This window comes from Erinaceus europaeus, chromosome 6 (genome assembly GCF_950295315.1).
Source record: "Erinaceus europaeus chromosome 6, mEriEur2.1, whole genome shotgun sequence".
NCBI lineage: Eukaryota > Metazoa > Chordata > Mammalia > Eulipotyphla > Erinaceidae > Erinaceus > Erinaceus europaeus.
Genome location: NC_080167.1, coordinates 58,688,803 through 58,716,774, shown reverse-complemented (window position 1 = coordinate 58,716,774; position 27,972 = coordinate 58,688,803). Strand labels below are relative to the sequence as shown.

General features: G+C 42.8%; 1 protein-coding gene across 3 annotated transcripts in view; it reads left to right on the top strand.

Annotated features, from left to right (window-relative positions):
* Window positions 1-26,871, top strand: part of DNAJC1 (DnaJ heat shock protein family (Hsp40) member C1) — a 148,686-nt gene extending 121,815 nt beyond the window's left edge. Inside the window, exons 9-12 of one of the 3 annotated variants that reach the window (XM_060192260.1) lie at window positions 641-760; window positions 23,904-23,952; window positions 24,757-25,196; window positions 26,657-26,871. In XM_060192260.1, coding sequence (XP_060048243.1) covers window positions 641-760; window positions 23,904-23,952; window positions 24,757-25,196; window positions 26,657-26,725 — 678 coding nt within the window. In that variant the 3' untranslated portion in view covers window positions 26,726-26,871. The remainder of the gene's footprint in view (window positions 1-640; window positions 761-23,903; window positions 23,953-24,756; window positions 25,197-26,656) is intronic. The other 2 variants (XM_007526340.3, XR_009550268.1) reach the window with 2 other exon arrangements.
* The last annotated feature ends 1,101 nt before the right edge of the window (window positions 26,872-27,972 follow it).

Below are 27,972 nucleotides of genomic sequence, written 5' to 3'. Positions count from 1 at the left end.
TTTAAAAGTATCATTTTAAATTTCCAAGAACTTTTTTTTAATTTTCTTTTTATATTTATTCCCTTTTGTTGCCCTTGTTTTATTGTTGTAGTAGTTGTTGTTGGATAGGCAGAGAGAAATGGAGAGGGGGGGGAGAGAAAGATAAACATCTGCAGACCTGCTTCACCTCTTGTGCAGCTACTCCCCTGCAGGTGGGGAGCCTGGGGCTCGAACCGGGATCCATATACTGGTCCTTGAGCTTTGCACCACGTGCGCTTAACCCACTGTGCTACCACCCGACTCCCATTTCCAAAAACTTTTATAGTTATACTATGTGAAGTATTTGGGAACATCTGTGACAGTGCGTCTCTGGGCTTTGAGATAAGTTCTCACTTTATGCAAAACTGAGCTGTCCTTCATGACTAGCTTCACAATATTTCTACTTTCTTATTTACAGTACATAGAACAGCAGCAATTTAAAAGCTGCTGGGACTTTTCATTCTAATGTTAAATATGCAACTCAAACCTTTATGGGCACTAACAGATAAATTTTAATGCTATGTTTCTGCAGAAAGCTTACTACCAGATCATTTGTTCACAGGCATATTAAATGGTCTAGTACTTCTCCCAATTATCTTTTTCCTTCTCTGTTGTTTTTCAGGCACCTGAATGGACAGAAGAGGACCTCAGCCAGCTGACAAGAAGTATGGTTAAGTTCCCAGGAGGGACCCCAGGTCGATGGGAGAAGATTGCCCACGAATTGGGTCGATCGGTGACAGATGTGAGTTCCCCAGGATTTGCAATGTAGCGAGTGACACACCAGAACAAGCTAACTCAGTAGAAGGCAGATCTATCGATAGATGTGTCCAACACTAGCTTTGGAGAGAGGCTACAATCCTTTCAGGAGCTGGAAGTGAGTCATTAAGGAAATAAGCAAGAAGCAGATGTAGGCCCCTGGCCCCCAATTAACAGCTGTGTGAGGAATTCTAGTGTTTAGCTAGGTTACTTAAGCTACTGTAACCTAATCACAGAAAAACAATGCTAGTTTTTCTGTGTATAGTGATCCTTTTAACTGTGGAAAAAGTTCTCAGACTGATCGGAATTAGGAAGTTGTACTTCAGCTGGATCCTTTTAACATGAAGATACAGATTGCTACTGAAACAGGTGGTTTGCATTAATTAAGTGAACAATATTCCTATAATGTTTATGATTTTTTAAATTTTTTTAAATTTTATTTTATTTATTCCCTTTTGTTGCCTTTGTTTTTTTTATTGTTGTAGTTATTATTGTTGTTGTCGGTGTTTGATAGGACAGAGAGAAATGGAGAGAGGAGGGGAAGACAGAGAGGAGGAGAGAAAGATAGACACCTGCAGATCTGCTTCACCGCCTGTGAAGCGACTCCCCTGCAGGTGGGGAGCCGGGGTTCGAACCGGGATCCTTATGCCGGTCCTTGTGCTTTACGCCACCTGAGCTTAACCTGCTGCGCTACAGCCCAACTCCCTAATGTTTATGATTTTAAGGATGTTGTCTACATGCTTGACAGGTTGCCCAACAAAAAAAGGCATATATGTATATATCATTCAAACTCAGAAACTAGCAGTGTTTCCCTGTAATTGTATAGTAGCTTAATTGTCTACCTAGAAGGTTTTTAGTACTTGAGAAGCTTGTATTCAGGAAAACTGAAGCAGAGGATCTTACAAAAAGATAGTAAATGTTACTTAAAAATAAAAATATAGTGGTCCAGGAGGTGGTGCAGTAATAAAGCTTTGGACTCTCAAGCATGAGGTCCTGAGTTCGATCCCTGGCAGCACACGTGCCAGAGTGATGTCTGGTTCTTTCACCTCCTATCTTTCTCATAAATAAATAAAATCTTTAAAAAATAATAAAATAATAAATAAAAATATAATCATTATCATAAAAGTATAATTTAAGGGTTTACCAAAAGCAAAGTTATAAATGTCTTTATTCTGTGTTTTCATTGTATTTTTTAGATGTATTTGTTTATTAATTAGAGGAAATAGAAAGAACCAGGCTATCATCACTCCAGCACATGTGATACCAGGGATCAAAATCAAGCTTGAGAGTTCATTGCTTTATCTACTGCTCTACCTCCCAGCTGCTTTTATCTTTTGGGTCACTTTTACACAGTTAAAAAAATTCCTGCAAAACTCTTGCTAGAAGTTACTTTGCTTAGTAAAATACTTTTTAATTTAGAAATACACGGAAATATCACTATTGATTTTTTTTTTTGTATGACTGGAAGCTACTCTTCAGAATTAAGTTGAACATATGAATATATTAAGACATTATGCATTGCTTTGACTTCAGAGTTTGTCTGATCATGTGAATATAGTTTTTGCAACTAATTTTCATGAAGAGACCAATTAGTTAACTTCTGTATCACCAAAAGAATATTTTTTCTTTTTTTAATTTTATTATTATTATTTTTTATTATTATTTATTTAAGAAAGGAGACATTAACAAAATCATTGGATGGGGGGTACAACTCCACACAATTCCCACCACCCAATCTCCATATCCCATAAAAGAATATTTTTTTTTCTAACGGTGCCACTAAGATTTTTTTTTTAGTTTTTATATTTATTTATTCCCTTTTGTTGCCCTTGTTGTTTTATTGTTGTAGTTATTGATGTCTTCATTGTTGGATAGGACAGAGAGAAATGGAGAGAGGAGGGGAAGACAGAGAGGGGGAGAGAAAGACAGACACCTGCAGACCTGCTTCACTGCCTGTGAAGTGACTCCCCTGCAGGTGGGGAGCCGGGGCTCGAACCGGGATCCTTATGCCGGTCCTTGCGCTTTGGGCCACCTGAGGATTTTTTTTTTTTAATCATAGTTTAAGGTTGTTTGTAAAAGATTAGTTAATAATGACATATCAATAAGTATCTGACCAAATTAAAGACATTACATGACTACTGCCTTAAATACTATGACTCTAGACAAATACTGCTACTATAATGACGAGTAAATTATCAGCATTTTTCAAAAGCTATAAAGCAGATGTCAGGTTTTTATAAAAGCCCCAAAACTTTTAGTTCAGTTGCTTAGTGAAGAATAGTTCACTTAGTTGAATGTCTTTGAAAGCAACACTGCCTTTATGTTTATGTAGTAGAGGTGGGGGGAGGCAGAAAAAGTGGAACCACGGCACCAAAATTTCTTAGTCAGCTGGGGGCCAGGCTTGAACCTGGGTTTTGCACGTAACCAAATGAGCTATTTTGCTGCCCTACATTTAGGTAATAATGCCAGAGATAGCTGAAAACCTGAGTAAAGCAATAGCTTATAGTATGATAGACCCATCAGATTTTTTAAAGTGGTTGATGCAATCATAGATCTAGAAAATATAATTTACAAGAATAGGCAAAGATGTCTTTACAGACTTTAGAAAGAAGAAAAAAACATATGGGATGAATTTGCTAGACTTAGCCAAAGGAGACAGGTTTCATATAAATTATCTTAGAAGTAAATAATAAACCCAAAAATTTTGGCAGCAAAAAAAGCCACGCTTAACTTTTCTTCTATGTCAGTATATCTACATAGATTGATTCACACTGTATTTTATTCTGTGAGCATCTGTAACTGCACTTCAGTCACCACATAGAAGTCTCTCCAAGGACAGGTGTGTGGAGACTCAGGCACTGTTTTTAGTGAGTCCCCAGTCTGTTACATTGACACTGCTGAAGTGGACTCAGCTGAGGCAGTTCCTTTAGTAAAATGTTAGGTGAAAGTTAACCACACTTTTTTTTTTTGGAGAAGATATACTTTTCCCGACTTATGGTGTTAATTAGATTTGTTGTCATTAAGTATTTGATTATGAAAAAGAAGCCCAAGTTTAGCTTGCTGTCATCAGAACCTCTGTGCCCTGACCTGATCACCTGTACCAATTCTCTCCAGCTTGGCACATCTGTTGTTTGACCCCTTTTCCTTACTAAATTTGTAGCTTCAGGCTTAATTCCCTTTTATTCTAGAAACAAGTTGACCTCTAGGGGTAAGGGGCAGTGTCCTAGTGGTGGGACCATACGTTCTTTATTTGAGTTAACAGATTACACTGGAGGAACCTATTTTATACTTTAATTTCAAGAAGAGTTCTCATTTCTCTTAATTCCATAATGTTATATTGCTAAATTCTACTTTGGGTAAGTATAATAAGTGTTGTTCACTTTGGAAAAATTTAATACAAAGTATATTTTAACTTTGATATACCTAAAGTATAAGACCCACTTTATTATAGATTAAATATTTTATGCTAATATATTTGTTTCAACAAATAATCTTAGTAACCACAGAGGGCACTCAACTTTTAAAAACAACAGAGGAAACAAAAACTAACTGGTGTGTAAAACCAACTTTAATGTGATTATTAACTGCAGGTTGTTTAAATTAAGGCCAGGGAGCCTCAAATTTCTTGCTTGTGAAATAATATTCTCTTGCCTGAAAAGATGTAAACTGATTCTGCTGCTCTCGCCCTGCTCTTGCATTTTAGTTGTGATAACAGACTGATTGGAGATTTTCTGCCTTTTGGAAAAGGCCCAGGTAGGCAGCAAAACAAAAAACAGGTGGACAGATTTATACAGACTTTTATAATTAGCTGAGTGCCACAGCAAAAGTCAAAAAGTAGGTAAGCTTCCCCATATACAAGTGGAAGGGAAAACATTTAAATTCCTAGTTTTATCAGTAAAAGTAGAGAAGAGATAGTGTAGGGGGGAGGGGAGTTGTATGTCAGGGCAATTGTTTCAAAAATATGTAAGTGGATTAGCCAGTAGAAAAATGATGGCTTATTAGTGAACTAAATATATAGTAACTTTTGGCAAATGTATCTTTGCTATGACAGTGAAACTAGCCCTATATAAATTATAAAGATGGCAAGAACTAGTGTCTTCATTGTTACTTCCCTGTTATAACACTTCTCTCCTTCCCTTCACACCTTTATGGATATTTCAGTTATAGAAAGGTGTAGGTACTCTATCCCATTGTCCTCACTAGATCCGTCACTAGCTAAGGGGCCCATTTTTTAATTTGATGTTTTCTATTTTTTTAAAGAAGCATTTTTTTTTAACCTTTTTATTTATTTATTACTGGATAGGGGCAGAAGGGTAGGGAGATAAAGATGGGAAGAGACATCTGCATCTCTGCTTCACCATTTGTGAAGCTTCCCTTGCAAGTGGGAACCAGGGGCTTGAACCTGGGTTTTTGCATACTGTAATGTTTTCCCTTGACCAGGTGCGCCACCCTCTGGCGCCCTCAGCTGATGCTCTCTTTCAAAACAACTGCCTGTTTGTAGGAATGTACGTTCTTTTTTATCACCAGATAAAACTATGTGATTAACTAACTCTGCTTAGAATTTTGCTATGAATTATGTTTTCTGGGGCCAGGAGCTTATCAGTTTACATTCTGTCACCATTCCCATCTCAGCATTAGCCGAAACTACACATAGGGCAGGATTATTAAATCATGTACATGAGAATAACACTGCAAAAATCAGTGAAGAGCTCAAACTGGTTACATTTTAACTGCTTTTTCATATCAATATTATACATTATTTTACTTAATCATCACAATAACCTTGTGAGATAATGACCAACCATTATCTATCCTCAGTTTACTGTTAAATTGTTGCTACAATGTTTGCTCAAGGTCACACAACTATTAGAGTTGGGAGAAGCCCAGATATATTGATTCTTCACATAGTATTTATCACTACTTAATACTAAGTCGTAAAACACACTTTTGAATTTGTCTAGGAAGTTTTATCACTAGGTCTTTTTTGATAAAACTATGTTCATTAAAAAAAAAACAGCAACAGGGCCAGGTGGTGGCATGCCTGGTTAAAACCTTGTGGTGAAGTGTTAGACTCACTAAAAGTGTGAGGTCCTAAGTTCAGTTCATAGCATCATGCATGTGCTAGAGTGATGCTCTGGTTTTTCTCTCCCTAATTAATAAAATGTTGAAAAAGAAACTTTAGGACTAGGGATATAGCAGTTATGTAATAGATTTTCATGCCTAAGAGTCCCAGGTTCTATCCTCAACACTGCCATAAGCCAGATTTGAGGTTTAAAAAAAGAACCTTTGGGGGCAGGCTATAGCGGGTTAAGTGCACATCCCCGGCTCCCCACCTCCAGGGGTCGCTTCACAGGTGGTGAAGCAGGTCTACAGGTGTCTATCTTTCTCTCCTCCTATTCAGCAACAACAACAACAAGGGCAACAAAATGAGAAAAACGGCTTCCAGGAGCAGTGAAGGCACCGAGCCCCAGCAATAACCCTAGAAGCAAAAAGAAAAAGAACCTTTAAAATACAAATGTTTCTTTCAAATCATAATTAAAAATGACTTTTATACAGTGGCACAGTGGATAAAGCACTGGACTCTCAAGCTTGAGACCAGAAGTTAGATCCTCACCACTGCATGTGCCAAGAGTGATGTTCTGGTTTATTAATAACTTAAAAAATAAACCTTGGGGCCAGGTGGTGGTGTACTTGGTTGAGTGCACATGTTACAATGTGCAAGGACCCAGGTTCAAGTCCCCAGTCCCCACCTGCAGGGGGGAACCTTCACAAGTGGTGAAGCAGGACTGCAGGTGTAACAATAAAGGTAATATATATATACCTTTAGTTTTACTATTTAGGCATGTGGCTATACATGAACCATTAATGTCAATACTGCCCTCTTCACTTAACGTGGACAGAAGACTGGTAGTACCTTGAGATTAAGGAGCATCCTACTGATAACTGAAAATGCCCTTTTGGTTACTTATCTGGAATGTCTCTGCCCTCTTTCTCGTTCACATTTCCACTACAGTTTTTTAGCTTGTATTCCTAGACGCCTAACTACTAATTCAAAAAGTAGGTATTTTTCAGAAACATTTTAATGGCTCTAAAACTGACTTCCAAAAGGACATAAAACAATATATAATGCCAGAGGCCATTTCCTCAGGGTCTCATAAACACTAAACACCGTGTTTTTGGTAATCTTCACTATCAAATGAGGGAAAGTATTACAGCACTGGCCTTTGTAACTTGTCTTAATTCTTTAAAATTTTAGTCATTTCAGTAAACTAATATGTTACAGTAATAATAGTGTGCTGTTTTGCTCCATGTTCAACATTCATTTCATGAGAGAGCAGTCAGAGCACCACTCGAGAACATACTGCACCAGGGAGCATTGTATCATCTGAGTTATTTCTCTAACTGCTTGCTCCAATTTCAATAGGAAAACCATTCACTCAGAGTGGGCAAGAGAGCCTACCGGGATTGTGTGACCAGGCTTGAGTCCAGTGCCCACCGCACTGGGGAAATCTTTGGTCTGTGGCTTTTCCTTCTGAAAGTTGGCCTAGGGTGGTGAATCCGAGGTGACTGATATGATTCACTGGTAGCAGGAATATGCTATCAGCATTATGCTTGTGAAGCTTCCCTGCTGGTGGGGAGCCAGGGGCTCAAGCCCACATCCTTGTGCTTTGTACTATGTGCACTTAACCAGGTGCAGGTGCACCACCACCAGGCCCCTGCCCCCTTAGGAAGATTTCTTCAATTACTTTTTTTTCTCCCTTTTGTTGCCCTTGTTTTATTGTTGGATAGGACAGAGAGAAATGGCGAGAGAGGGGAAGACAGAGAGGGGAGAGAAAGGTAGACACCTGCAGACTTGCTTCACCACCCGTGAAGCAACTCCCCTGCAGGTGGGAGCTGGGGGCTCGAACTGGGATCCTTACTTGGGCCCTTGAGCTTGGTGCCATGTGTGCTTAACCCACTGCACCATCACCCGACCCCCTTCAATTACTTTTATTTGCTAACGATAAATAATGAAATTATCAAGTAATTTCATATAACCCAATGCAGATGAATATGTTACCAAGGTTCCTCCTTTGTATTCTAAGATCAGCTTTTTTGTCACACTTATTTTTTATATTTTATTCAATAGGACAAGAGAGAAATTGATAGGGGAGTGACAGACTTGCACATGGTAACATGCGCCGCTGCCCAGCCCCCCACAGCGTTCTTTCAATAGATAAGGTTTGTGTTGATTTAAGAAGAAAAAATTTAATGTTCCTGGTCCCAAAAATTTATCTCTTGAATGGACATTGCTAGTTATATAACCGAGGGGACTTGTACCAGTCTTCCAGCATCTAGAGTAGGAGTGGGGGACCTTTTATCTGCGAAGGGCCACTTGGATATTTATAACATCATTCAGAGGCCATACAAAGTTATCAACTTGAAAATAAGCACTTAATGCTGCAATGAAAAAAGTTCCACTTGCCCTGGGATCTAGAGACTCAAGAAAGTGTTGAATTCATAAAACAAAGGATGCTCTAAGGCCAAAAGTATCCAAACAAATGAAGTAGAGTGGCTGAAAGTGCTCACAGGAAAACCTAGACAGCAAGAGAGGTCAGTGATTTTTTAAAGTATTAGAGACCACCTACAGGGGGAAAGCTTTGTGAGTGGTGAAGCAGTGTTGCAGGTGTGTGTGTGTCTCTCTCTCCCTCTCTATCACCCCCTTTCCTTTTGATTTCTGGCTGTGTCTATCCAATAAATAAAATAAAGATAATTTAAAAAGTAAATAAAGTATTATAGAAATAGTAAGAAAAGCAAGAACTATATTCAAGAGATCAAATTTGATTTAAAAAAAGCTCCAGTGAAAGAAAGCAGATGCAGGATAATTCAGTAAATACAGTGACATTTTCCAGAATGTAGGAACACCTAAGACCAACTTGTAAGAACCTCCCAAAGCCACACAGACATGAAAAGGACCCTGGGAAAATGCATGTACACTGAGAATGCAAACACCGTCTTTCAGAGCTTCTAGGGAGTAGAAACCTTAACACTGGACTGCTCAACAACACTGCCTTCAAGGTCTGAGTCTCGAACAAAATAAGTGTGATGATAAAAGCATAGAGCAAGAAAGTTTCCCAAGGCTGTACTTTAGCAAACAGTGGAAACCAAGGAATAGTGTATCTAGCCAACAAGCAGCAGCCCCTGGACCCTAAAGTAACATCCACAAGCCAAGAAAACTAGAAGTCTGTGTTGGAGTAGAACTTAGAAATACAGGGTAGGGGTAGATAGCATAATGGTTATGCAGATGCCTGAGACACCGAAGTTTCAGGTTCAATCCCCCGTACCACCGTAAGCCAAAGCTGAACAGTGCTCTGGTAAAAAAAAAAAAAAAAAGGAAGGAAGGAAGAAAAAAGGAATGAGTGAGAGTGATTCTGGAGTCTGTGCAAAGAACCTGAAAATTTCTTTATTTATGAGAAAAAAGGTAACTAGCAACTTCCCAAACAGAACACCATACCACCATACTAAAGAACAGTGTTTTAAGCATTTTACATTTTGTTTTGTGTTTGTAATTTTATTTATTATTGGATAGAAACAAAAAACAAGAGAGAAGCCTGCATCACTCTCTCTCCACTTTTGGTGGGAACCAGGGGTTTGAACCCAGATCCTTGTGTCTTATAGCATGTGCTCTCTTGGATCTGCCACCACCAGCCCCTTGCTTTGTGATGTTTTCAAATCTACAGTCTGTGGCAGATCATGGCAAGTCATTCACCAAAATGCATTTCCCTTCTCTAGTAGTAGATCTCCACTCAGGCTCATATTTGTAGGCACACAGCATTTCCAGCTCCTGTGTGACTGGGCTGATTTCTCGGCGGACACATACAGCTGAACTCTACATATCCCTTTTCACAGAACTGGAATACTAGTGTGACTGCCACCATGTGGGCACTGAAAAATGCCCTAAGGAAGGGTGTAGAAGCTTGATGGGGAATAAAAGGAAAACATGGGCACAGTGGCAAGAACTGTCAAGAAAAAGTCACCGCTTTGCCATGTACCGTGCCTAGGCTCGAGCCCCCAGGGCTTGATGGAAGCTTCAGTGCCATAGTCTCTCTCACTCTCTCTACCTCCATAAAAAAGTCAGACACTAGAGACAGAAGACAGAATTACTACTTAAAGTACTGCTGAACCAGGAGATGGCATAGTGGGTAGTACATGGGACTTGCTTACATAAAGTCCTAAATTTGATCTTCAGCATATACCAGAGTGATGTCTGGTTCTCTCTCTTAATACATAAAATGTTAAAAATAATTGTAAGACTCTTCATGCCTGAGGCTCCAAAGTCCCAGGTTCGATCCTCTGCACCACCATAAGCCAGAGCTGAACTGTGCTCTAGATAATAATAATAATGAATAGCAAGAGTGAAAGGCACCAGATAGAGGGAATAGTACTTACAAAGGCTTTGAGACGAGCACATTTGGGATTTGCAAAGTCCAGTGAAGAGGTCAGTTTGGCTAGTAAGTGGTAGTAGAGATTTTTTTTTCTATTTTTTTTGATATCCCCTTTTGTTGCGCTTGTTTTATAGTTGTAGTGATTATTGATGTTGCTGTTGGATAGGACAGAGAGAAATGGGGAGAGGAGGGGAAGACAGAGAGGGGGAGAGAAAGACAGACACAGAACTGCCTGACTCCTGGTAGTAGAGATTTTAAGTAAGGTCTAAATGAATGATTCTGACTGTTTTGTGGAAAAGACACTGCTTTAGAGAAAGTATGAAAGCAGCAATATAAGACCAAGTAAGGAAGTGTTTCACTTATCCTTGCTAAATGTAATGGTAGTGGGACACCTAGCGAAGGACCCAGTCTCCACCTGCAGGTGTCTCTTCCTATCAAATAAGGGAAAAATAGCCACCAGGAGCCATGGATTCTTAGTGCAGACATTGAGCCCCAGTGATAACCCTGTGGCAGTTAAAGTGATGGCAGTTGGGTTGGGGAGATAGCACAGTGGTTATACAAAATGACTTTCATGCCTGAGGCTCTAAGGTTCAATCCCCAGCACCACCATAAGCCAAAGTTGTACAGTGCTCTGGTCTCTCCTGTGTATCTCTCTGTTTCTCTCTCATTAAAAATAAATCTTGGGAGTCAGGAAGTAGCACAACAGGTTAAACGCAGGTGGCGCAAAGCACAAGGACCAGCATAAGGATCCCAGTTCGAACCCCTGGCTCCCCACCTGCAGGGGAGTCGCTTCACAAGTGGTGAAGCAGGTCTGCAGGTGTCTGTCTGTCTCTCCCCATCTTCCCTTCCTCTCTGTCCTATTCAACAATGCCGACAGCAACAACAACAATAATAACTACAACAATAAAACAAGGGCAATAAAAGGGAATAAACAAAAATTAAAAAATAGGGAGTCAGGCGGTAGCGCAGTGGGTTAAGCACACGTGGTGCAAAGTGCAAGGACCGGCATAAGGATCCTGGTTCAAGCCCCCGGCTCCCCACCTTCAGGGGAGTCACTTCACAAGTGGTGAAGCAGGTCTGCAGGTGTCTTTCTCTCTCCCTCTCTGTCTCCCCCTCCTCTCTCCATTTCTCTCTGTCCTATCCAACAACTATGACATCAGTAATAACTACAACAATAAAACAAGGGCAACAAAAAAGGGAAAATGAATAAATAAATATTTTTAAATAAATAAATAAATCTTAAGGGGCTGGATGGTGGCGCACCTGGTTGAGCACACATTACAGTGTCCCTGGCCCCCACCTGCATGGGGAAAGCCTCACGAGTGGTGAAGCAGTGCTGCAGATGTCTCTCTGTCTCCCCCATCCTCTCATTTTCTGGCTGTCTCTTATCCAATAAGCAAATAAAGATAATAAAAAAATAAATAAAAATATCTTTAAAAAGTGGTATTTTAGATTACTGTAGCTTTATAATGCATTTTTTAAAAAACATATGTCATTATATATTTCATATGAGAAAGGAGAGTCAAAGCACCACTGTGGATTATGGGTAGAGGTGGGGAAAAGAGCTTAAATTGAGACTATATTGAAAGCTTTTTACTTTTAGATTATCAGAAGAACTGAACAGAAATTATTAGCTCTTGAGTTTTAAATATAGTGTTTATATACAGGCTTTCCTTGGTCTTTTCAAATTGCTTGTTCAGAGAAAAAAATTTAAAGTTCATATGGAACCACAAAAGATCTCAAATAGGGGCCAGGTAGTGGTGGTCTTAGCCAAGTGCATTTATTACCATGCACAAGGACCCAGGCTTGAGCCTCCAATCCCCACCTCCAGGGAGAAAGCTTCACCAGTGGTGAAGCAGTGCTGCAGGTGTGTCTCTGTCTCTACCTTCCCTACCCTCTCAACTTCTGTCTGCTCTGAGTCTCCTCTCTCATGAAATTTATACATATACATATATATATATATTTAAATGCATCATAAAGCTACAGTAATCAAAACAATGTGGTACTGGCATAAAGATAAACAGACCCATTGATCATGACAGAAAACTATACATAAAAAAATTTTTTTAAAGAAATCTATACATAATGACAAGGGTGCCAAGAATATGCAAAAGGATTTTTGTGATTATACTTTCCCTACTTTAACCAAGATAGCTTAGAACTTTTTTTTCTTTTTAGATTTTATGAGAAAGATAGGAGGAGAGAGAAAGAACCAGACATCACTCTGGCATATGTGCTGCCAAGGATCGAACTTGGCACCTTGTGCTTGAGAGTCCAAAGCTTTATTACTGCACCACCTCCTGTACCACAGAATTTTTTTTTTTTTTTGAAGTAGTGAGAAACAGACTAGAAAATCCAGAAATCTACACATTCTTCAAGGTTGCCGAGAGTAGGCAAAAGACCAAGGTTCGGGAGAGAGGGGGCAGGTGTCAAGGAAAAACAAAAAACAATATCCACTTGCAAAAGAATGAACCTTCATCTCATACCATACAAAAAGCAAACCCCAAGTGAGTTAAAGGTGAAGTAATTAAACACAAGACCTGAAACCATAAAATAGGACAAAGCTTTCATGTTGGCATGATTTCACTGACACCAAAAGCACAGGCAGCAAAGACAAATGAAGCTGTATCAAACCAGAAAACCAAAGTCATGTAGGTGAGGCTATAAGGTGAGGCTGAACTATTAGTATCTATACCTGTTTGGGATTGCGCTTTCCCTGCTTTGGCTAAGAGAAACTCAGAAAGGAACTTATTTTCTCAAGTAGTAAGCAGTGCCTGATTGCAAGAAAATCGCCAAGATGATCTCCTTGAGTCAGACAGGACTATATCTCACTCAAGACTATTCTCAGCAGGGCAATACTCAAGGCCAACACTTAATGACTCTTTCATTTCATGGTAGTCACAGGATATCTGAGGTAGAAAGAAACCATTTATGTGGTCTTTCTTTTCATGGACACAATAGTAAAGAACAGAATTTAAAAGAGTTGGTTGTGGTGTCCTGTGGCTAAGTAACTCACAGGTCTCCAACTCGCCTTCGGATTCTTCATGGGAGATGATTTTTACAGGGTGTTGGGGGAGATGGTTGCATTATGAAAACACTTTGTTAGTATAAACCACTACACAATTGGAAATCACTTTTATTGCAGGTGGGGGGTTCCAGAAAGAGGTAAAAGATTTGCTCAAGGCCAGAGAATGGCAGTCTGGGGCTAGAACCTGGTTTGTCTGATCTTTAGTATTTAAGCCACAGTGTCCTCTTGGCTTTGAACCCTGCATCTTGGGCAGCACTCACTTCCTCTTTGAAGATATTTGATTTAGATAGGACAAAGTGAAATCGCCTAGTTTTCTGAAGTGCTAAGCCAAAGTTAGGATAAATTTGAGAGCAAGATATTTAATGACCTGAGACAGTTCCCAACGGTTGTGACTATACTAAGAAGCCCTTGAGTATTTCAACCATGAAGATACTTTAGGGCTGATAGAGCCAACTGAACACCTGTTCATCTTCAGTGACTCATTCAAGCAAAATATCCTTACAGAGAACTTTTCATTATACATATTCCATATTATTATTATTATTATTATTATTATGTGGTGCCAGTGCATGCATAATTTCACCACTCCTAGGCCAACTTTTTCTTCTTTCTACTTCAGATAGAGAGGAGAGATGCCAGAGCTTCCCTCATAGCATAGCACTCCCAAACTTAGGATTTGAACCTAAGTAGGCGATAGGTTTGAACCTATTCAGGCAGAATAACAAGGTTCACACCCTTCTAAGTGAATTATCCCCTGGTCCCTTGGCTTTCTTAATTATTTTTGTTACTTTTCTGAGCATTTCCACTATAAAAAATAAAACTGGGAGTCGGGCGGTAGCATAGCGGGTTAAGTGCATGTGGCGCAAAGCGCAAGGACGAGCGTAAGGATCCTGGCTTCAAGCCCCTGGCCTCCCACCTGCAGGGGAGTCGCTTCACAGGCGGTGAAGCAGGTCTACAGGTGTCTGTCTTTCTCTCCCCCCTTCTGTCTTCCCCTCCTCTCTCCATTTCTTTCTGTCCTATCCAACAACAACAGCAACAGCAATAATAACTATAACAATAATACAGAAGGGCAACAAAAGGGAATAAATATTTTTTTTAAAAAAGAGTGAAACTGCTTTTAGATTTTTATTTATAACACATTGACATTTACATCCAGAAGAGATTGTAGAGCTCTGTTTCCTTGGAATTTTAAAGATAACTATAAAGCATTTTATTATCTACAAGATTTCACCTCTCCTAGCTGCCTTTTTCAGAGAGAGGAAAGACACCATGACGTGAAGCTTCTCCCCAGTACAGTGGGGGCCAGCTCAGACCTAGGTCACGTGCATGGTAAGGTAGATTCCTTTCCAGGTGAGCTCTCTCTGGTCCTAGCATATTTTCTTTCTTAATTTCTTTATTGGAGGATTAATGGTTTATGGACGGCAGTAAAATTCAGTAGTTTGTACATGTATAACATTTTCACAACAATACAACCCCACTATTATATTTTCTTTTTTTTTTTTTTGCCTCCAGGGTTATTGCTGGGGCTCGATGTCTGCACTACAAATCTACTGCTCCTGAAGGCTATTTTTTCCCCTTTTTTGTTGCCCTTGTTTATTATCATTGTTGTTGTTGTTATTGCTGTCATTGCTGTTGGATAGGACAGAGAGAAATCAAGAGAGGAGGGGAAGACAGGGGAGGGGAGAGAAAAACACCTGCAGACCAGCTTCACCGCTTGTGAAGACCCCCTGCGGGTGGGGAGGCAGGTGCTCAGATCCTTACACCGATCCTTGCGCTTCACATCATGTACGCTTAACCCGCTGTGCTACTGCCCACCCCACCCCCCCCATTATATTTTCTACTTTAAAATCAGAACATGGTGGGATAGATTTCCCCTATAATCCATGTGACTCCTAGTACACGTGAAATATGGTGCTGTTCAAAACCAGGCCCAAGTTGATAGCCTATATTATTATTTGATTAGATAGTAAATCAAAGGCTCCATCTATCTGTGTGAGACCTACATAGGAATATATGTCTCCTTTTAAGAAGAAACTAGAAAAGTGTCCTGAATGTAAGCTTGTCACTAACCTACACTTCCACATGAGTGGTAGCTGAAAAATTATTGAACATGTGGTGAAACAACATTTCAAAAGTAAATTGGCACTCACTTTATTGAAAAGATCCGATCTATAGGAAAGAAGTAGATTTAGTGTTATCTGTTTACAGTTGACTGAACATTACTTTTAGAAAACACTAAAATGGTGGTCCGGGAGGTGGCGCACTGACTCTGGACTGACTTTGGACTCTCAGGCATGAGGTCTTGAGTTTGATCCCCGGCAGCACATGTGCCAGAGTGATGTCTGCTGCTTTCTCTCTCCTCCTATCTTTCTCATTAATAAATAAATAAAATATTTTTTAAGAAAAAACACTAAAACTCCACACCAAAACAAACGAGCAAAAACCATGGAGAGTTAACGTACTATTCACTGAAGTTGAAGGAAACAAAATCGGTACACAGGGGGCTGGGCAGCGGCACACCGGTTAAGCACACATATCACCACTACATGGGAGCACCTGAGGGGAAAAAGCTTCAAGAGCAGTGGAGCAGTATCTTCTGTCTCCCTCTCTAGCAAAAGAAAAGAAATGGCTGCTGGGAGTGATGGGGTCCTTAAGGCTCTGAGCCCCACTGACAGCCCTGTCAGCAGAAAATAAAAAGGCGTCACTCTGTGATAGTCACATTTTCAGATATGCATCCAAACGAAACACATCATCTCAGACACCTACATTCTCGGGCTCAGACAGTGTTTTTCACAACAGGCAAGGTATAGAAGCCACCTAGGTGTCCAACAGATAAGTGGATAAAGAAAATGAGGTGGCCAAGAGCACACACACTATACTATGCACCCAGGCTTAAGCCCATCAGCACTCTTTCTCTGTCCAAAAAAAGTCTGGGAGGTGGTGCAGTAGATAAAGTGTTGAGCTCTCAAACATGAGGCCCTGAATTTGATCCCCAGCATCACATGTACCAGAGTAATAATGTCTGATTCTCTCTCTCTTCCCCCAGCCCTCTCATTAATAAATACATTATATATTAATAAATAGTACATATATTTTTAAAAAGGAAAAAGAAACCTTTTTTAAATGTAATGTGTTAACTATGGGGTGCTATCAAACTTTCCCACAGTATAGAAATCTATCCTGAATCAAAAACTAGTGATGAGAAATTATAAAGAAAGGAAAAGTATTATTTGTAGTTGTCACTGTTAGACTACCATCTACCAGGAAGTACAGACTATAATATTAAATTGTTGGACCACAAGGATTTGGAAAATTGACCAGTAGAAGGAAGGAATGGATCAAAAATGGCACCAGCAACACTAGAGTTCCATAGTATGGCTGAGGATCTGGAGAAGTCAGGTTTAATAGCCAGTCATATGCAGCAGAAAGGTCAGATTGTGATTCTATTCAAAATTCTGCCATTACAAAGAGCCACTAATCAGATATTCTCAAGCCAAATAGTGCATAATAACCTACCTGGATAAGCCTTCTTGTATCAAAACAATTATCAAATACTGGCCACAAAAACTTTCTTCAAAGGAGTCACAATTTGAGTTAGTTTCTAGAGTAATTATTGCCCCCACTGCATTGTGTAGACAGTAGAGTCACCAATCAGCAATTACTGAAACTTGTCCTGGTAAAGAGAGAGCGATAAATACCACTATCTTCCCAAGAATATGTGCTTACTTGTATCTCCCTGAGGAGACAACCCTAAACTAATGCATCCAGACAATAAGAAGTAAACATGCTATTAACACACCCAAGTTGGTGGGGGGGGGGGGTTAAGAAAGAACTGATACAATACTTATCCAAAAGTTCAGTTTTTAACAAAAATAATGAGTGAGGGAAATACACAGGAGAATATGAGTGGGGGGGGTGCACCCTAGGAGGGTGACCAGATGTCAAATGTAGCAGAAAAACTTCAAAGTAGCTTTTCTAAGTAGATTCACAGAACTAAAGGAAGACATGATTAAAGAAAGGAATGTATGATGACAACATTGAATCAAATAGAAAATGTCAATAAAGAGGAAGAAATTATATTTTAAAAAAGCACTGAAAAAAAAAAAAGCACCAAATGGAAATTCTAGACTTGTGAAGTATAACAATAGAAATTTGAAATTCACTGCAGACTCCACAGTAGATTCAGACTAGCAGAGGAGAAAATGAGCAGACTTAAAAGACAGGTCAACAGAAATTTAAGCTGAAGAACAGAAAGAAAAAGGGACAATAAACAGAGCCTCAAGACAATATGAAACACTATGAAGTAGAGATGTATAATAAATAATAGAGAAAGAAGAAAGGGGGAAATATTCACAGAAATAATGACCAAAAACAGTTTTATTGAAAAATACTGACCTACACATACAGTAGTCTCATTGAATTTTAAGTTGGACAGACTAGAGGGGATATTCTCAAGAGATACCACTACTGAAAGTAAAAAACACAAGAAAATGATTTGTCACAAGGGAGAACCAATAAGATGAGCAAGTGACTTCTCAACAGAACTGTGAAGTCTAGAAAGCATTGGAATAACATTCCAAAGTGTTCAAAGAGAACTAGTCAACTGGGGCTGGGTGGTGGCACATCTGGTTGAGCGCACACGTTACAGTGCGCAAGGACCCAGGTTCGAGACCCGGTCACCATCTGCAGGGGAAAAGCTTCATGAGTGGTGAAGCAATGCTGCAGGTGTCGCTCTGTCTCTCTCTTTATCACCTCCTCCCCGCTCAATTTCTGGCTGTGTATATCAAATAAATAAAGATTAAAAATTGTAAAAAAAAAAAAAAAAGGGGGGGGGTTGGGCAGTAATGCAGCAGGTTAAGCGCACGTGGCGCAAAGCGCAAGGACCAGCATAAGGATCCTGGTTCGAGCCCTCAGGTCCCCACCTGCAGGGGAGTCACTTCACAGGTGGTGAAGCAGGTCTGCAGGTGTCTGTCTTTCTCTCCCCATCTCCCCCTCCCCTCTTGATTTCTCTCTGTCCTATCCAACGACAGCAACAATAATAATAATAACCACAACAATGATGGAACAACAAGGGCAACAAAAGGGAAAAATGGTCTCCAGGAGCCGTGGATTTGTGGTGCAGGCACCGAGCCCCGGCAATAACCCTGGAGAAAAAAAAAAGAAAAGAAAAGAAAAAAAGAAAACTAGTCTATCAAAACCCCTACATTCAACAAAGTCAGTTTTCAGAAACAAATGCAAAATAAAAGTCAAGATAAACGGGCCAGGTTGTGGTGCACCTGGTTGAGTGCTCAAGGACCCAGGTTTTCTCACCTGCAGGGGGAAAGCTTCATTAGTGGTGAAGCAGAGCTGCAGGTGTCTCTCTGTCTCTCTCCCTATCACTCCCTTCCCTCTCAATTTCTGACTGTCTATCAAATAAAGATAATAAAAATTTTTTTAAAGTCAAGATAAACAAAAACTAGTTTACATATTTGTTACTAGATAACAAATGACTGCAGATGATAATTTTTATCCATATGAAAAAATCAGATAAACCAGTAGTGGCAATTAATTGTAAAATATATACATATTTCTCTTAAGGAATCTGTGTTATATATAACAGGGCCTCACAACATATAGATCACAAATGTAGTGGATTTGTCAAATGTAGCACAAAGACGGTGGGTGGGAACAAAGCTGAATCAACTGCTAGAGATGGAAGAAGTAATAATTACAGCATTGTGATTACAGTGTGAGAGAGAAGAACCAGATCTACATAGAAAGAATGTTTCTGTCCACCACTGAGACTCGAGTAGTATGAATCTAAGCTAATTAAAGTGCACACAGTAATATCAAGAGCGGTTCCTAAAAAACTATAGTAATGGTTGCAGTTCAAGATAGCAGTGTCAGAAGAACTTGGACTCCCTCCCTCCCATGAACACGACACATGTACGACTAAAGATCGATTGACCTGTGGTGAAGTGGTCCTAAAGACAGAATAAATAGAGCTTCTACACCAAAGGCTATACAGGCAACGGGCAGACAGAAGAGAAAGGAATATGCTCTCACCAAGCGAGCAGCCCCACCCCAGGGACCTCAAGCTGCAACAGGGAGTTAGCAGCAGAGCTCTGGCACTGAGGGTCAGAGGGCTGGCAGCACAGCAAATCCAAGGAACAGCAGGAGTGAAGAAGCAGGCCTTAGAGGCTTCACACAGACTCACTTCTCCCAGGCCCAGACAGAGCACCAGCACAGTGAGTATCACTCCGGCCTTAGGTGAAGGAGTCCCCCTTCCATCTTTATGGGATCTGTCCAAGGAGCAGGACATTTTAGGGACAGCCGCTGGGCCAGAGTCTTTGGCAGTCACCATTTCAGTGACCTCGCGTGACCTTGCTAATATCAGGTCTGGTGGGCGCAGACCGAGCTCACCCAAGATGAAGGTCCACTCAACCTGCAAAGTAACCAGTTGAGTGGCAGGGGGCAAAAAGGTTCCACTCTTTCCCCAAACCCCCTCAAGTCAAGTGAGCGAGCAATCCCTTCACATCTCTGGCAGCCACTGCACCAGCAATGCATTGTGCCACGTGAGCACAGGTGAGCCATTCAGCCTGCTCTGTGACACACACCTGGGTGCACCAGCAACTCCAGGACAAGGTACTTAGCAGCAATGTAAAAAAAAAAAAAAAATCACAAGGTCATGCCAGTAGAAACATTTGATGAAGTCCAATACCCTTGAATTTTTTTTTAAGAGCCTAACTAGGAACACCAGGGGAATGTATCAGCCTGACAAAGAGTACCTCCAGGAGCCCACAGGGACCATGCTGACTGGTAACGCTAGGATGCTTTCCTGTGCAGATATGGAACGTGAGGAGGGCTCTCCTCACTGCTATTCAGCAATGTATTGGAATTTCCAGTGAGGTTAATTAGGCAAGAAAAAGAAGAAAACATCAGAAAGAAGTAACATGGTCTCTGTTTTGCAAATGATGTGGTTTTATATATATATAACTCTAAGGAATTCACTAAGAAGGATTGGAACTAGTGAATGAGTTCAGTGAGGCTACACGATGCAAACCAAAACACAAACTTCTCAATTGCACTGGTGGTACAGTGGTGAGCATAGCTGCCTTCCAAAACACAAATCTCATTTCCATCTACCTGCAGTGAGTAGCCTGAAAATTATGAAGATTATTTTACCCGCAATCGTATCAGAAACAACAAAATACATAGGAATAAATTTGAACAAAAGATTGGTTGAATAAAAGGAAAAAGTCCTTGCTCATGTCAAGGTAGTGGCATTCCCCTAAGAGCCAAACGTTATAAAAACTCTTAGAAAACAGAAAGTAAATATTCCTAACTTGGAATTTGGCAGAGGATTTTTAGATGTGACATTAAAAGCACAACAAACTTTAACAAGTAAAAGCTCACCATAATTAAAAACCCTTCTATTTCACAAAACACCATTAAAGTGAAAAAACACCCACAGAATAGGAGAATGTAATTACAAAGTATTTATGTGATTAAGTACTTGTATTCAGAATATATAAAGAACTTTGACAACTCAATAAAGAGAGAGAGCCCTGGTGGCAATAATTTTTTTAATTTATATTTATTTACTTTTCCTTTTTGTTGCCCTTGTTTTTTATTGTTGTTGTTGTTATTGATGTGGTTGTTGGTAGGACAAAGAAAAAAGGAGAGAGGAGGGGAAGACAGAGAGGAGGCCACCAATGCTGGCTGATCATGGCTTTCCTTGGGCCATATTGGACAGATGGTATAAGTAGAATGGGAAGATGTGAATGCAGACAGGTGGCTGAGAAGCTTTTTTATGAAGGCACAGGAGGAGTGGAGTGGAGAGAGACCAGGAGAACCAGGAGGCGGCAGGAGAGAGAATGGAGCCCACTTGATCTGTGTCAGGGGACATGGCAGACAGACAGGAAAGCTGAAGATGAAAGTAAAGGAAATTGATGGAGCACTTCCTGTGAGGTCTCAAGAGGGAGGAAGATCATTTCTTTCTGTGAAATGGGATTAAAGAAGGGTTGGTGGTGAGATAATCAGACTTTGAGATTTTGAGTTTGGAAAGTCAAGGAAGCTCATTAAGTAACTTCCTCCCCACCCCCGCCTCACCCTGAAAATAGGAAGCAAGATCAAGCGAGTGAGGTGAAGGAGGGAAGGAGTGAAGAGTGTATCAAAGCAACTCTTTTTCTAGTTCTGCCCTTTAAATGAGTGGAAAATAAATGACCCACATCGATTATAATAGGTAACATTTACTGAGTCTTTAATATATGCCAGACATCACGCTAAGTGCTGATTTCATTCAAACTTAAACATCCCTAACAGGCAAGTGGCATTAGTAACGTTATCCACATAGCACAGAGGGTAATAATGTGAGACACAGAAAAGATGGGAAACTGTTCAAGGTTACTCAGCTAATAAGATGTGGGACCCAGGCTGAATAGCAGATCCGCCTAACTCCGCCTTCCTAGCAGTCATGCCTCTGGGGTTTTACTTTCAGATTTCATAAGGCAGTGAAGTACTGGTTATATACATGGATTGATGGCATAGAATGTAAGTAGAAATCTATCCCATATATATCTCGCAGTGTGGTTTTAATAAACCTACTATTTTTAATAAATGGAGAATGGGTGGCAATTAACTGTCCTTTAATTTTAAGATTTATGTATGTGTGTGTGAGAGAGAGAACCAGGGCATCGTTCTGGTAGCAGGGACCCCATGCTTTAGAGCCCAGCACTGGACCCGCAGTGTCAATGTTTCATCCTCCTGGGCTTCACTGCCAATGTTTGCTTGTTTATTTTTCAGATGGAGACAGAGAAAGACCACAGCACCTACCAAAGCTGTCTTCAGTGCTGTGGGGGCCAGGTTTGAGCCTGGGTCATGCTCATAGCAAAGTAGCGCTTTATCCAAGTGGGCTATTTCATCACCCCCATCATGTTTCATTATTTATTAAATTTTTTAAAGATATCTTGCTTTTTTAAAAAAAAATTATTCCCTTTTGTTGTCCTGTTGTCTTATTGTTGTTGTTACTGATATTGTTGTTGGATAGGACAGAGAGAAATGGAGAGAGGAGGGGAAGACTGAGAAGGGGAGAGAAAGACAGACACCTGCAGACCTGCTTCACCGCCTGTGAAGCGACTCCCCTGCAGGTGGGGAGCCGGGGGCTTGAACCGGGATCCTTATGCAGGTCCTTGTGCCACCTCCATCATTTTTGAGATTGATTTTGACTTATTTTAAATAATAAATATGCATAGTAGGAATCAGTAGCAGCTGGTTACAGCAGAGTAGAGCCTGACTTAGGGGCATAAAGGAACTTTCTGTAGTAATAGGGATGTTCTTCTTTTCTAAGTTTATTTTATTTTATTTATTATCGGGTAGAAACAGAAATTGAGAGGGGAAGGGATGTAGAAAGGGAGACAGAGAGACATCTGCAGCCCTGCTTCACCACTTGTGAAGCTTTCCCTCTGCAGGTGGGGACCAGGGGCTTGAACGAGGGTCCTTGACCATGGTAATGTGTCAGGTACACAGTTGGCACCTCAAGACCCAGGCTGAATGCAGCTGGGCTATCTCCTCAGCCTCTAAACAAAATTGCTCCTGTAGTCTACCAGGAGATTGTGCCGCAAGCGCCCATCTGGTTTTGTTAGCTTTTCAGATAGAAACAAAGACAGAGATACTACAGCAATGGGGTCAGGTGATGGCACACCCAACTAAGTGCACATAGTACTAAGCACAAGGACCCATGCAAGGATCCGGGTTCAAGCCCCCAGCTCCCCACCTGCAGTGGAGATGTTTCACATGTGGTGAAGCAGGTCTGCAGGTGTGTATTCCTCCCTCTATCTCCCTCCCCCCCTCCAATTTCTCTCTGTCCTATCTAATAAAAGTGGAAAAAATGGCCACAAGGAGCAGTGAATTCAAGCACCAAGCCCCAGCAGTAACCCTGGAAGCAGAGAGAGACAGCAAGATGCCATGGCAACAAAGCTTCCTTCAGTGCAGTGGGGCTGCGTTCAACCTGGGCCTTGCAAGTGCCAAAGCGCTACCCAAGTGAGCCATTCCACCAGCCCCACGAGTGTCCATCTCACCGCCTCTCAGTGTCTGTTTTCCTAAGATGTCAAGAAAGGCTTTTCTGTTTAACACCATTAAGTTAAGTGCAGGTTCCCCTACGTTTATCATACTCACTGAGGTCAAAGTCTCCAGAGCAGACAGACAGGCTGCCTGAAAGGAATGGCACGGCCTTTTGTGCTCAGCTTGTGAGCCAGGTGTGTGGCAAGGCAGGGCGGTGTGAGGGGACTGGCGTTGAATAACTTGTTCTCTGACCCTGCTACTGTCGGATAGAAAGTTTGGAGCAAGTTATTCAGTTAATCTCTCTGGACTAGTCGGTTACGTAAATGGACTGAGGCTGGGGAGATGCTCAGTGGTTTATGCAACAGACTTTCAACAGACTTGGAGGCTCAGAAGTCCCAGGTTCAGTCCCTGGCACCACCATAAGCTGGAGGTGAGAGTAGCTAGCGCTCTGGTTAAAAGTAAAGGATGGATGAACGGATGGACAGACGGACAGACTGGACTCATGACTGAGGCTAAAAATTGCATGAGTGCTGTTCATGCACAGGGACCAGCACTTGACCCAGATAGGTATGGAGAGTAAAGGGGTTTTTTTTTGTTGTTTGTTTTTTCTTTCCTTCTTTCATATTTTGAAACAGGTGACAACCAAAGCCAAGCAGCTAAAGGACTCGGTCACCTGCTCCCCAGGTGAGTGAGCCCCTTTTCACCTCAACTTCTTGGTGCTGAGTCCCTCGAGGGGCGGGCCGCCTGCCTGTTATGCCTGTGCTGGCCCAGGCTTGAGGGCCGGCACCACACAGAAGTGCTGAGCCAGTGGAGCGAACTTGAGTAAGCTGTACTGTCTGTCTGTCCCTCTTTATTTAAATAGAAAAGAAAAACTGGCCCAGAGAGGTGAAACTTTGTGTGTGCAAGGTAAATAAATAATGCAAAATAAATGGTGGGGCTGGGTGGTGGTACGGCGGATTAGGTTCATGCTCTCGGGTCCCACCTGCAGGAGGGAAGCCTCACAAGCCATGAAACAGGTCTGCAGGTGCCTCTCCCTCCCTCTCTCTCTCCTCTCTCTCTCTCTCTCTCTCTCTCTCTCTTCCTGCAGCCCTGCTTCACCACTCCTGAAGCTTTCCTCTGCAGGTGGGAACTGGAGGCTTGAACCTAGGTCCTTGTGCACTGTAATATGAGTGTTCAACCAAGTGTGCCACCATCCAGCCCCCTCTACCTTTCTCTCTCCCTCTATCTCCCCTTCCCTCTCAATTTCTATCTCCATTCAATAAGTAATTTTTAAAAACTTAATGATAATAAAAATGGAAAGTAGCTGTTTTCTCCTCCCCAGAGAGCTCCTTGTGCCCTTGGACCACAGTCCAGCTCTGCCCAGCTGTTCCTCTCTTGTGCAGTCAGGACTGACCCCTTGTCCAGAATCCTCTGAGGACTCAGCAGACAGCGGTAGCTCTGGTGACCCTCTGCCCTGAGTCCACACTGCCCTGCTCTTTGTCCCCTCGGCAGGGATGGTCCGACTCTCGGAACTCAGGTCCACGGCTCAGAATTCCAGGCCCACCAAGCCCCCAGTGGCCCTGCCTGATGACATCACCACCCAGCGGGAAGACGGTGAGCACGGCTCGGAGGAGGAGGAGGAGGGACAGGAGGAAGACATGGCCGAGGAGCTACAGGCCGAGGCCCCCAGCCGCCCCCGAAGGCGGAAACCAGCCCCCAAGGTCCATGCTGAGGAGAAGACCCGAGGAAGGAGACAGAGGGACTTTGACATCTCGGAACAGAACGAGTCCAGTGACGAGGAGAGCCAGAAGAGAGAGAGGACGCGTGCCGCACAGGAGCCGTGGACTCAGAGCCAGCAGAAGCTCCTGGAGCTAGCTCTACAGCAGCACCCCAGGGGCTCCTCTGACCGCTGGGACAGAATCGCCAGATGTGTCCCGACCAAGAGTAAGGTGGGTGGCTGCACTGAGCTCCTCTCTGCAACATGCACCCCAACCCTCCAGTCTGTTTCTTAAGCATAGGCCTGGGAGCAGGGTCCGTGTGTACAGCCGAGACTAAGAGGCTCAGCTTAGACCCAGTAGAGCACACACACCGCTGTGCTTAAAGACATAGGTTCAAGCCCCAGGTCCCCACTATAAAGGGAAAACTTCGCAAGTGATAAAGCAGTACTGCAGGTCTCTGTCTCCCCCTTCCCTCTCAATTTCTGTCTCTATCAAAAATAAAACAGAATGAAAGAGAGAGGGGAAGGAGGGAGAAGAGGGAAGAAGGGAGGTAGATGTAAGAAAGTCTGCTGGAAGTGCCAGCAGCAAAAAAAAAAAAAAAAAAGGATTCTGGGCTCAGACACACAGAGCTATTGGCTTTCTGCAGAGAAGACATCATGGCCAGAACATGTCTCCCCCAATAGAACAGGACAGCTGGGCGTCCCCCTAACCAGCATGAGGTGTCTCCCACGAGCCCCCAAGGGTTTGCAAGCAATCTCTCACCAAGGGGCTGTGTGTGATTGTCAGCGTCACTTTTGCTGTGTGATGGGAACCAGCAGCAGCCTCTTGGCAACCAGAGACTGGTCATGGCACGGCAGACAGGAAGGGTTGGTGGGGTCAAGTGAGCCACCTCAACTCCCCCACCTTAACTTCTTTTTAATTGAAATTCTTTAACAAGAAATCTGTGGCCAAGACAGCTGTGTGTACAGGTCTAGTTATCTCTCACCCACTAAACGAGGAAGCCGAGACTCCCAGGAAAAACACAGCCCCTTCCAGCCACTCCACTGGCTTTGCCAGTAGGCACGGTTTTCCTGGTTTTCCCTGGAGTTCATGTGAGGACACAGATGTTTGCACTGAGCTGGAGCCTGGACTCCCAGGGAGGAAACTCCCAGGAGCCTTGCTGCCTAGGGCTCCGAGCCCCAGGGCCACCCCCAGTCTGCACCAAACCGTTAGAGCAGGGCCGGCTGATTGGCTTAAATAGATGCATCACTCTGCCAAGACTTGAACCCAGGGCCTCACATGTGCCAGACAGACATCCTCCCATGGCCCAGGGGCTGCTGTTTTCAAGAGCAGTGGCGAGCGGCCTCAGGGAGAAAAGGCCGATTTTCTCCGGTGCCTCCAAGCTGAGCTCCTGGGCAGAGACCACCCTCACCAGTCCCCCGACCTCAGCTTTTCTCATGAGTGGCTGCTGAGGGGCTGTGCAGAGGGACCCAGCCCAGGGAGGCCCCCCCGCAGTCCTTGCAGAGAATCAGGTGGACACCCGGCCTCAGGTGTGCCGACTCCTCTAAAGTGAGGAGTCGGCAGCAAGCCCAGTGTGCAGTCCTGAGGACAGCTGCCTCCCCACTCAGTTGTCTCTCTCTGTGTCACCTGGAGTGGGGGAGGTTCAGGCTGGGCCGGGCCGCCAGGCCCCTCTGACGCCCTTTCCCCCGCAGGAAGAGTGCATCGCCCGGTACAAACTGCTGGTTGAACTGGTCCAGAGGAAGAAGCAGGCCAAGAGCTGAATGTCCCAGCAGACGTGGCTCAACCTCCATTTCCAAAATGATTTTAAAACTGATGCAGAAAATTTGTATTTTGTACCTCAGTGTTTCTATATGTCATGTGCCTTAGTAAAAAAAAAATAATAAATTAAAAATTAGTGCTGTGAAAGAGGGGAAAGAATTGGAGTCTCTGGCAGAGTCGGGTCGAGGAGGCTGTGGGGGCCTGCAAGGCTAAGGCCATGTGAGCAAGGGACTGGGGGAGAGGCCACCACAGGGTGCGTGCAAGGACACACCTGTGTCTGGACTCGTCGTCTCTACCCTGGATAGTCCCAAAAGTGACCCCCATGCCCTGAGGCACCCAAGGGAAACTGAGGCACTGGGGCCAGTCCTGACTGGGGTCTCTGCAGCTCTCACATGCTTCCTAGCCCCAACTTCAGGTCATCCCTTGACGACCAGATGCTGTCAAGGGATGTGTATACGGGGGGGGGGGGGGGGGGGGGAGGCGGGAGCTAGGGGTGCACTGCAAGTTGTGACCTGGGTAGCTAGTGACTTGGCAAACCTTTGGGAGAAACACATTTTGATATTCTGTCCTCAATTTTAAAATCTCCTCCACATGACCCTAAAAGAGAGCCAGCATTCCAGATGGCTGGGCTGTGAGGTGCAGCTCTGTCTCAGGTCTGAAGGGCCCTTTCAGGGTTGCAGTGGGGAGTGTCCTGCCAGGCTGGGTGACAGGCCAGTCCAGGCCCCAAGGACCCCTGTCCACCTGAGGCTCGGGAACCCGCTCCCCACAGCGCTGAAGCCTCAGGGGCGCTGGCCTGGAAGCCACCCTGCTGTCTTGGCACTCAGCCCAGTCCCCTATGTGAATAAACTTGGCCTTCAGCCTTGGACTGTAGTCCCTGGGGAGCTGAATTAACATGCTGTAGAATGGCGGAGCTCCAGTCATTTTCCTCTGGTCTGGAGGGGGAAAGAATGCCTTCACGCAGAACCATTAAAGAACCGGAAAGCATTGCAGCAATCTGTTCCCAGGGAGAAGCTACTGGCATCTTAAAGAACAGTATCCGAAAGGAAGCTGGGCAAGAGCCCCAATACTAGAGGGTGTGTGTGTGTGTGTGTGTGTGTGTACGTGTACGTACATGCTCACACACACGTGCTGGGGGCAGGCTAAGGCATCTCCTAGCCCTTCTGTCTTTCCTTGGTTTGATTTAGAAACAATTCCTAGTTTCATGAACTTGGGACTTCATGCTTGAGAGAGTCCAATGTATTATCCACTG